Below are 11,663 nucleotides of genomic sequence, written 5' to 3'. Positions count from 1 at the left end.
CCAGGCAAACCAGGATGGTCTACCCCTTCCACTGACCTTTCTGTCCTGCCAGCTTCCTCGAAGAGGCAGTCAACACTCCCACTCCCCTCCCCTCCTCACTTCCCACCTACAGCCCTATATAAACCCCTTTGGAATGAATAAAGGTTGTCGGCTTGATCAGAATATTGCCTTGCCGTCTGTTTCTTGCACCCCTTGCTCCCCATTTTCTCCTAGGTATCCCTGGTCTTACATTGACTGTCCCCACCAGACGGGTCAGAGGAACACACCTTTAATCCCAGCACTCAAGAAGCAAGTGGATATCTGACAAGCCAGAACAGTCAGAGCTGTCACACACAGAAACTGTGGCTCACAATAAATAAATATTTTAAAAAATAATTAAGAAATTAGGTAATTGATTTTATAAGGGATTACATTTAAAGAGATTGTATGAACCTGAGAAGACTTTGAAATTCAGACTTTTAAAAATTGTTGAGACTGGTAGACTATAGGGAGTTTTGAAGTTGACCTAAATGAGTTTGGCATTGTTATTGCTACAAGCCTCCAAGGACCAGGGAGTAGAATGTGATGGTTTCAATAGATATGGCCCCCATAAACTTACGTTTTTGAATGCTTGGAGCATAGGGAATGTTGGAGTAGGTATGGCTTTGCTGACAGTGTGTCACTGTGGAGGTGGGCTTTGGGGTCTATACTCAGTGTGAGTTTACTTCCTGTGAATCAGGATGTAGAGCTCTCAGCTCCTTATCCAGTACCACATCTGTCTACACACGGATATGTCCCACCATGGTAATGGATGAAATCTCTGAAGTGTAAGTCCCCACCTCAATTAAATATTTTCTTTAGTAAGAGTTGCCATGGTCGAAGCAATAAAAACCCCAACTAAGGCAAGTATATTGTGAAGAAACTCTGACTTCATATAAATGTACCTTTTCTTTTCTTTGTTTGGTTTTTCGAGGCAGGGGTTGTGGCTGTAGAGAGCTGCAAAGTGCCGCACCCTTAAGATGGTGCTGGTTTCCGCCTTCCGCTAGCCCGACAGCAGGTGCTCTCTGTGATAAACAACACCTGTATTTAGTTAAGGCTGGATATCAGGCTTGCTTCTGCGTATGTGGACCTATCTGCATGTTCCACCTGGCATGCTGGGGTTGGCCGCCCCAAGGGCTTTTAAGCTGTGGGTTGGTGCTCCCTGGCGCTCCCTGGGAGAAGAAGATTGTTCAAGGTTCCTGAATAAACTGCTTAAAGAAGAGTCTGCGCGATGCATCTTCCTTGTTGGTCGAGGCGGGCACGACAGTGTACCTTTTCTTTTGATTGAAGAAAGGATCTTACTCCTTAGCCCAGACTATTTTTGAATTAGCAGCAATCTTTGTGCCTCAGCCTTCCATTCAGTGTTTTTCTTTCATGGAAAAAAGTGTAACAGCATTTTCAAATAATCATGTGTACTCCTTGATACTGCATAAAAAGCTAGTAAGTGGGTGTTCCCTCCAAGATTGGTGGCAATATGGAAGTTGAATGTACAAGGAATTTTCTGCATAATTCTCTTTTTTAAAATCAGACACTTTTCCCCCTTCAATGTACTTTTATGTTTCAATGTTTATATAGACAACATTAGGGTTTAAAAAAGAAACAGAACTAGGGGGTATAGTTAAGTGGCAGAGCATTTAACATGCACGAGGTCTAGAATTCCATTTCTACCACTGGGAGAGGCAAGAATTTCTAAAAATAACCTATGTTCTCCTAGAAGTAAACATTATGTGTCCTCTGTAGCAAATGCCGCCTTAGCCTCCCTGAGGGTGTGCCACCATGCCCAACTTATCCAAATGTGTCTATTAATGAGAGTAAGAAAACAAAGAGAAATGGAACCATGAAGACTTCAACTGTAGTTCTTTAAAAAATAAATGTTTATTTCAAGTATGAAAAGTAATGTCAAAACATCTTCCAAAAACTCCATTCAGTTTAACAAAAGTATAAAACAAGATTTCTGGAAAAACCTATACAATAAAGTACAAAATACGTACGAATATACTTTGACATTCACAGTGGGCATTTTTTGAAAAATAAGTTTTGCTAATATGCTTAGAAATGAAAATATATTTACAGCCCCAGTCAAACAAGTCCTCAGCTGATGAAGAGTTATGTCAGGATGACAGCATTTCGGAGTAAGATTTGCACAAGTCACCTTCATGTTCTTTTTGGTTGCTGTTGTTTTTGTTTTGGAGATGGTCTCACGTAGCCTGATCCTCTTGTCTCCATCTGCCAAATGTTAGGATCACAAGTGTGCACCACTGTGCCAGCCAGACTTAAAACAGTAAACATGGTTCAAAATGTAGAAGATCACACATTTTGTAGTTCACAGACAAATGCAAACTATTTCTTTGCCTGTTCACCAGCAGCTAATCCAACATTTCGATCACACAGTATCAATGAAAAACATGAGAATTCCAAATGTGAAAGTCCTGAGTTATTTCCAGCAAGGAATTTCTGAAAAGAAAAAGTTAGGGACTTCCTGGAGGTAAAAGCAAAACCACTATATCCTGTGACTACTTCACTGGACTGCTCCCGAGGCTTCTGCTTCTCTTCTCCAGGTACATCTTTTTGTAAGTCCGGAACATGACATTTGAATCTTTTACTGGGTTTTGTAGCATTTCAAATTCATCTGCACTGAAGCTTCTCTTAGATAGTCTTGACTCAGCCCGATCTAAGAAGGTAAAACTGATACTTAATGTTCAATATGACAAACATAATGAAAAACAAGACGGGAAATGTACAGTATCTGTGGGGACAGAAACATAAGCTAGATAGCTGAAATGAAAGTAAATGCCTATTAATCACAGCATTCTCAAGGCTGAGGCAGGAGGATATTCAGCTAGCTCAAGGCCAATCTGAGTTTCACAGCAAGAGCTTGCCTCAAAAAACCAAAGGAGGAAATGGAGAGATGGTTCAATGATGGCTGCCTTTAGTCCCAGCACTTGGGGAGGCAGAGGCAGGCAGATCTCTGTGAGTTTGAGACCAGCCTGGTCTACAATAGCTAGTTCCAGGACAGCCTCCGAAATCACACAGAAACCCTGTCTCGAAAAACCAAAAAATGAAGAAAAATTTAAAAAGTAGTAGTCCCAAGATCTAATCCCATCACCCATGTTGGTGGCTCAAAACTACCTATAAATTCAGTTCCAGAGATCTTACCGCCTCTGATGGCACTTATGTGCACAGACCCAGAGAGCCATATTTAGGCACTAATTAAAAATAATAAATCTTTTGGCCAGGTAGTGGTGGAGCACACCTCTAATCCCAGCATTCAGAAAGCAGAGTAAGGTCTATGTGAGTTCCAGCCTAGTCCACAAAGCAAGTTCTAGAATAGCCAGGGCTACACACAGAGAAAAAAAAATTCCGTCAGACAAGGTTTCTCTGTATAACAACCCTGGCTGTCCTGGAACTTGATTTATAGCCCTGACTGTCTTGGAATTTGATTTGTAGAACAGGCTGGCTTTGAACTCACAGGGATCTACCTGCCTCTGCCTCCCAAATACTGGGATTAAAAGTGTGTGTCACCACCACTTAGCTATCTTTGCCTTTTAATCTAAGCAAAACTAAAATGTAACTCCTCAACTCTACTCTCTGAACTACATTCATTCCACTTTAAATTAAACAGATGAGGATCCAGATAATACAGTTCTTGCCTACCATGCAAGCACAGAGCCCGGGATTCTGCTCTTAGCAGCACATAAACCTTCAGCATGTGAGGTGTGGAAGCCAAAGGATCAGAAGTTCATGGTGAATACAAGGCCAGTCTACCAGATAGTTACTGAGCTCAGTCCCCAACAAACTAAAAGCTACCAAGACAACTAGCCTTTTGTCCTTTAAAATATTTACTTCACTATCCTCAATGAACTTGGAAGAGAGGGACCAGGGTCAAATCCCTAATCTAGCAATGTAATAAGCCAGATGACAAACAGGAATGTCCTTGACTACCTTGTTTAGGGAATTGAATGAGTGAGCCTGCAAATCACCAAATGGAGGTTGGCAGACATCATTGGAGGCCAATCCAGCCTGCCACAGTTCTTACTGAAGAGTTTAATCAAAATTACATAATATCCTTATTTACATATCATTTCATACAATGTCAAAATTGAGGTCAGCTCGGATCCAGAAAATTCAATGTTCTGGCCCTACTCAGGTCAAAAATACCAACTTCCTTACCTAATCCAGTATGATAGTTAAAGGGAACTAGATCCTGGCCTCCAACTCCATCCTGACATAGAAAACAGAGCTCTTTCTTACCTTGAGAAACACCAAGTGACTAAAAAAAAATATAAATAAAATCATGGATGGTGATATTATAATCCTATCAATGTTATAGATAAGCTGTTAAATCAAAAACAAACAACAAAAGGAAACAAATGGTGTTTTACCTATTTCTTGACTTGATTCTGGAATCTTTGTCCTTGTAGGGATACATTTTAGCCAGTCTTCTTTTGTAGTTTTTATTCCTGAAACTGTTTAAATACTTGTTTTCAGATATAATATTTACTCCTCTATTTTACCATAATGAAAAACAAAACCCACGTTAAGTCTTTATAATACATCATAGTGTATCTTATGATGTACTATATCTAAATGCCATATATATGTAACATTACATTTTAAAGGACCTGAATTTTTTTTTTTACCATGTGAGACAAGTATTTTACAACAGGAAAATGAATTGTTTTTAATTTTTACACAAAATAAACGTTTCCTCACCTTGTCTAAATCACCAACATTTCTCGGGGTATTTATTTAAAGGTATGTGATAGGAAGTCACTGCCCCTGCTCAATTCCAAATTTCCAGTTATACCCAAAGTCTCACATTCTAAAAACCTAATAAAAATGCCCATTGAAACGATCCTTTTGTTTTAGCTCTCTATATTTTGAGACAGGGTCTCATTATGTAGTTCTGGTTGGTCTGGAACTTACTACGTAAACCAAGCTGGTCTCAAATTCAGAGATACACCTGCTTCCGCCTCCCAAGTGTTGAAATGTGTTCTGTACCTATCACCTTACAAACACACACACACACACACACACCATTTATGTTATTGCTTCATCACACCAACAGATATAATCAGAAGAAAAGCAAAAAAAGAAACCATACAAATTAAAACTTGATACTTCTCAAAACTGAGTTTCATTGCACAACATATTAGCTGTAATATCCATGACTTCAAAACCTCCTATTCATCCATTTTCCCTTTTAATTCTTCCTCCATGGAGATGCTACCTATGACTCATGATTGCTATTCTGGCCTTTTCACTGCTTTTAGTTTCTGAGATGACATCTTATAGCCAAGGTTGGACAAAAACTCCCTGGATTCTTCTGCCTCCAGCATTTCACACGTACCACTCTGCCCATCACCTTTTAGACTTTGTGACTAATTTTAGATTAATTTGCTCCAAGCAATTACAGCTTCTACAGGTCTTCTATTTTATAAATAGACCAGATGTTACCATTTTAACTTTGGGGATAACCTCTTCATCCTCAATTTCAAAGATGGCAACAAGCTGACTGACCCCTTATTAACAAGGTACATTACCTCCCTTTGGAACAAAGCTTCACATACAAGCTGCTTTGAAAACCAAGACACTGCCTGTGGCTGCAGTTCGGCGGTAGATAGTACTAGTGGTTTGACTACCGATACCACAAAACCAAAACTTCTTAAAACAAATGTACACTTCATACTTTTACCACAAGAAATGCTTTTCACAGGGCAGATTCTTAGGGACTTAATAAAGTATCTATGTTCAGGAAATGTTTGGAAGATTTGTCAGTACTAATTTATTAGATTTTAAAATGAAGGGTAACAAACACAACAAATGCTGCTCAATGAACACTGACTCACTGTCACCCCAACTCTAGCCCATCCTACACACCAACTCCTAGGACTACACCTCTACAGTTCCTCACACATACACAAATACTACTGGTTAGGCCCTGTGGCCTACATTTCTACCACATGGGAGACAAGAGGATCGGAGTTAAAAGGCCAACAACACCAGGCTGAACTGTGTAAAACTGTCTCCTATAACCCCACCCCACCCTAAAGAAAGTTATACTGAACCTTGCACAGGTGCTTTCTCCTTCTCAGGTCCAGCCCTTGGATCATCCTGTTTGTCACCGGAGCTTGCATTCTTCAATAGCACATCTGGACATAATTTAAACTCCAACATGGGCTTGTGTTTGTCATTTTTTGTCATGGGTGTACAGGCCCTACTCTTTTCTTTCTCTTTACTGAGTTTCTTGGATGCACTGTCCAATTTGGTGAGACAAATACTTTCCCGTTCTGTGCATTTAAATGCAACTCGATTCAGGTACTGTTTCCTTTGTTCCTTTACCTGGAGAGGTAGTTGGCTAGACTTAACACTCATATTGGTCAATCTTTCTAATTTGGTTTTATCAATATAAGCTTTTTCTGGATGCTTCTTATCAAATTTTCCTTTACTGTTTGACACACTGTATGTCCTAGCCTCCTCAGAATGGTGGGTCTTGCGATTCTTATCACGGCTGGTGGAATTATGTTCTGCTTCTTTAGAAGTCTCTGCACTGACACCCTGACCCTCAATTAACTTTCCCCAGCTGGGTGAAGCAGAATGCTTACTTGACTTTATGTGTTCAGAGTCACACGGCACATTTTCTACATTTTTGGAGGCATTATTGCCCATTACATGTTTGTCTTTTTGCCGCTGTAAGTATTCCTGCAGAGTTATAACTTTAGTACTCTTAGAGGAGTTTCCCTTCGAGTCTGAGGGCTCAGAATTTGTCACTATCTTTTCTTTAGCACAGGCGCTTTCATTTGATTCGGTCAAAGTACTACACAATTTGAGTGTGCTCCCAGCATTTTTGTTCTGCTCTTGTTTTTCGTATTTCTTCTTTTTTATTTCCACATCTGGGGTAAGCACATGGTCATTTTTTCTTTTTTCAAAATATTTAAGTTTGGAACTACCTGATTTGAATTTTAATTTTTTCTTTTCTGGTGACACCGACTGTACCAAAAAGCTATTCCTCCTGCACGGATCTTTACTTGGCAAAAGTCCTTCATGTCCTTTTATTGGATCTGAGTCTTGGGCTATGTGTTTCTTCGACAGGCTTTCCTGAGAATCTTGTTTAGGAAATGCTGGCATATTTTTACCAGAGTTGGAAGTTACCACATTAAATGTTTCAGGGGATGGTATTTTATTGCTTTTTAAGGGATTTGGTTTGTCACATTTGGAAGAAAGATTTTTCATTTTTTGTTCTATTTTCAGTGAGCTATCCTGTTTTGTTTTAGATATATCTTTATCTTTCTGATAACAGGTCACTGAAAAATGATCAGTTAATTCCTGTTCTACCCTGGGTGAGCTGCTGTCTTTTGTTTCAGATGTTTTTATCTTTTCACCATGTATATCAGAAAAATGGCCTTTCTCAGCTTCTTGGATCAGAGAACTTTTTAGGTTACTAGAAATAGGATTAATTTCAAAAATAGTGATTCCACTATTGCAAGTCTGCTCTTCTTGTTTACAATTAGTGAACTCCAAAGAACACTGGTCTTTCTCTTTCTCTTCCATGGAATTGCAATGACACTGTGGCACACCTTCATAAACCATTGAGAGCCAGCCCAAGGCACAGCAATGGATTTTGTCTTTCTCCTTATCCAACATCCCAGGGTCATTACTTTCTTTTCTGGGGACCTGTGAATTACACAGGCTCTTTACTTCTGCAATAACTTTTGTATTCTTGGGTTCTTCCAACTTGCCTAAGTCCTCTTCAGGGAATAATTCTTTGATTTGTTCTGCGTTTAACAATGTAACTTTTATTTGGTCTGTGCTATTCCCAGACATACTACCAGTTTTGCTACCAGTTTGACTTCCTAAGATTTCATGTGTCTTTTGTCGGCCCACATAAACTTCAGGCCTGGCAGTAGTCTCAATGCCATAAGGGAACTCTTTTAGAAGTTCTGAGAGCTGGTCATGTAGGTATGAAACAGGTTCATTTTCATCATTAATCTCATTTACTGCAGGAAGACTGTGTCCTGACTTACTGCTGGCCCTTTCAGTTTCCTGAGGCTGAGGATCTTGCTGGACTGCAGCTGGTAAACACATGTCCTTAGTTGTCTCTTTTTCCTCAGTGTCCTCCTTACTGCCTTCCTCTAGGATTTCTCTGTTTGCTTCAACATACTCATTAGATGCTGCCTGTAAAGGCTCCAGTATCTCTGGCTGTTCAGGGACTTCATGAGGACCATTTGTACCCTGCACACATGTATCTTCCTGAAAACTACAGTCTTTGTTTTCAGCAATGCTATCTACTTGTTTTTCTTGGTGACTATTAATTACCTGATTAGGAGAAGGTTTCTGGGGCTCATTTTGTAAAGAGTTGAATATCTCTGCTATCTGGGAATTGTAAGATACATCACCTTCTGCAAGAGAACAGATACTTTCAATCTGTAACACAGGTTCACTCACAATGGTGCTGTCACTAGGGTTAGGCAAAGCTTCAGCACCCAGGGAAGAGTGTTTCCCTAGGCTGCTATCAGCTATGTCTAGATCACTCTGTGTTGGTTTGTGCTGCTTTTCCTTATGCACAGGCAAGGTTAGTTCAGCTGATACAGTAGTACTTGCTACTGCTCCGGTAACATCAAAGGGCAAAGCAGTAGTTACTGTTCCATTTCCTGCTTGCTGGTTTTGTATGATGCAAACACTGCCTTCCTTAACAACTGGATACACAGTTTCTGGTACAACTTCAGGTGCTAACTCTTTCCCAGGTACAGTATTGACATCAGAAAGAATTAAAGGTGAAACCACAGCAATCTGAAGCTCTGTTCCTTTTCCAACAGCTACATCTGAAGACTCATAAATCGGTGTGAGAACTGACAAGGCTGTTTGTGATGAGGTCGTTATTTTCTGAGAATTTCTAACACCTGAACAAAAGTTCTTCACATGAACTTCATTCATGGTATTTGAACGGCCAACTGCTGTTGTACTAGCTCTTGGTGCATTATACTGTTTTTCTTCTAAAGGTTTTGGAACATTTTCTTCTGTGGTTTTTGGAGGTTGGTTTTTCCAAAGAGAAAGACATGTTGCTAGTAATTCCATGGAGCACTGACTGTCCCTTTTAGCAGACATTACTTTTGGAGAAAATTCAGAATGCTGAGTTGGTTCAGTATAAGAAGTATTAGCTGTTTTACTGCATCCAGCTGCCATCAAAAGATTTTTATTGATTTTAATTTTTCTTGCAAGTTCTGAAAATTTCTTTTTAATTTCTACTAGTGTTTTAATATCCCTCACCAGTTTTTCTTTTGTGACATTTGTGTCTACTATTTGATTTGTATTTGGATTGTAGGAATACTTTCTTTCTTCTTGATTATTTTGAACAAGTGTCTGAACACCATTGCCAGAAGAGCCAGCAGAGTCATTGTAAGACTGTTTTGTATTTATTTTCAACTCACAGAATTTTCCAATTGTACTGACATTTTTGCTAGCGTTCGGCCACTGCTGTTGAAAGACTTTGTAAGCATCTTTCTTTTTTTCAGATGAGTGCATTTCTGAACTCTGAGGAACTTCCACAGGCAAGTGTCTAGAAACAGACTGAGAATTTTGCACATGTTGGCTTCCATATCTACAGCTGTAAGGTGGTAGAGGGAGTCTTTTGCTGGTTTCTGTGGCATACTGATATGATGACACAGGTACTGGATGCTTTGATGGTAAGGTCTGTGTAGAAGGTGGAAGTTGATTGTTTTTAACTTGTAATGATGTAGATGACACAAAGTTTTGTTTCTGAACAGAAGTGTCTTGCACAAAGCTTTGTGGTAAATAAGGATATTGCTTTGGAGGTGACCTGTAATCTGGATAAGTAAGTTCATTGGATGTGCATTGTGTCCAGCCAACAAGCTCATCTGGTATCGAATGGTTAAGTCCTTGATTTCCTTGATAATTTCCTTGGTAAGTTACAGGACCTCTTACAGAATTTGAAGGAGTCATTTGTAGTTGCACAGAATAGGTATCTGATGTGACAAGCTGACTCTGTGGTGCATGCATATAAGGCATATTAGTCCCTCCATCAGGTGTATGAGTCATGGTTGCCTCTGAATGAGAAGGCATAAAATTCCTCATTGCTGAATTCATCCAGGCATTTTGCGTAACTCCTGAAGATACTGCTTGCAAATTGTGGTTTGGTTGTTGGTCTGCTTTAACATGTGTATATGTGACTCTTTCTACTGAAGTCTGTGAGGCCACAATTGTCCTATTATGCATATTAGAAACAGAGATCGGAGGAGTTACGTAACTCCTGACGTTCAGAAGTGGTTGTGAAACTGAATTTGAATTAGTGGGATACATGCATGCGTCTTGATTATGTGGCAGACAGGTAAAAGAACTTTGAGTTGTGGAAGAAGGCAATAAAAGCTGCTGCAAAAGAGACGACTGGCTTTTAGAATATTGTGGGTTTGGGGCAGCATTCTCTGGTTTTGCATTCCAATTCATATTTGGTCTGGTTTAGTAGTAGTGTTGTATAGTCTGTGGTTTTGAATGTCACAAATCTACAAGAAATACAAATAAAGATCTTTTATTAAAACTTTCTCCCCATTCCCTGGCCTTTTTTATTTATTTATTTATTTATTTATTTATTTTGGAACAGTCTTTCTGGCCTAGAACTCCCTTTGCAGACCACACTGACTTCAAATTTGTGGTAATCACTCTGCTTACACAGAATTCCACAGAACAATAGAAGCAAATTATGTCTATGGTAACTAATGAGCTGTACCCAGATAGTAGTAATAGAAGTTGTAACAATAATTGAGCCAATTGTCAAGATCAATGAAATGTGTAAGGATTTACTCCACATGAAGCAGCTGTCACCTGTTAAAGTGGCACTTTTACTTACTATTATTTGAAGTGAGGGTTATGAACTTAAAGAGACTCAAGCATGCTAAGCATTCACTGTACCCCTAAACCCTCCCTCCTTCCCCCTCTCACTCTCCCTCTGTGTGAGAGAGAGAGAGAGAGAGAGAGAGAGAGAGAGAGAGAGAGAGAGAGAGAGGGAGGGAGGGAGGGAGGGAGGGAGGGAGGGAGGGAGGGAGAGAGAGAGAGAGAGAGAGAGAGAGAGAGAGAGAGAGAGAGAGAGAGAGAGAGAGAGAGAGAGAGAGAGAGAGAGATCTGTTGGGGACTGCTAAGAACCTTGAACAAAATGGAGTCTGTCAGCCATTTCTTGGCCTTCTGCCTACATGACTGCAGGCACACATGCCCTTGAGACAAAGGAAATAGCTAACCACAAAAGTTAAATTTACACAGGGCAGCCCACCCGCCTAGCCAGGGGGAAGTAACCCTTATAGAACAATTGCCTTTGTTAACAAAAGGTTAATGTGTTCCTTTGGATGCTTTTTACCCCTCCCTATTTCCTGCACCTGGCTTACATTGATAAGCATTTGTGGAATGCAACCGACGGAAAATTACAACTTCGTCTTTACCTTATTTGGTGTATATTTGAGACTTGATTGACATGCTTGTACTGCCCCCCTGAGTTGCTCTACCTATAAAAGCTATTTCACCCCCAAGAATAAATGCTCTTGATCAGCAAAAGTTGTCTTGAGCCTGCTTCCCTTAACCTCTTGAAGTTTGCTTTTTAAGATCGGATCTGCTCGTGAAGACCAACCAAATTAGTAGCGACC

The 11,663-nt window shown here is 39.9% G+C and overlaps 1 protein-coding gene across 6 annotated transcripts in view; it reads right to left on the bottom strand.

Moving 5' to 3' along the window:
- Window positions 1-1,874: 1,874 nt before the first annotated feature.
- The window catches only part of Resf1 (retroelement silencing factor 1), a 31,764-nt gene continuing 21,975 nt past the window's right edge, over window positions 1,875-11,663 (bottom strand). For all 6 annotated transcript variants that reach the window (XM_021228911.2, XM_021228910.2, XM_021228909.2 and 3 more), the window contains 3 exons: window positions 6,087-10,535; window positions 4,401-4,484; window positions 1,875-2,689 (listed from right to left, as the gene is read on the bottom strand). In XM_021228911.2, coding sequence (XP_021084570.1) covers window positions 2,532-2,689; window positions 4,401-4,484; window positions 6,087-10,479 — 4,635 coding nt within the window. In that variant the 5' untranslated portion in view covers window positions 10,480-10,535 and the 3' untranslated portion in view covers window positions 1,875-2,531. The remainder of the gene's footprint in view (window positions 2,690-4,400; window positions 4,485-6,086; window positions 10,536-11,663) is intronic.

This window comes from Mesocricetus auratus, unplaced genomic scaffold, assembly GCF_017639785.1.
Source record: "Mesocricetus auratus isolate SY011 unplaced genomic scaffold, BCM_Maur_2.0 Super-Scaffold_100001, whole genome shotgun sequence".
In the NCBI taxonomy this organism is placed as follows: domain Eukaryota; kingdom Metazoa; phylum Chordata; class Mammalia; order Rodentia; family Cricetidae; genus Mesocricetus; species Mesocricetus auratus.
This window is presented reverse-complemented; position numbering and strand designations above follow the sequence as displayed.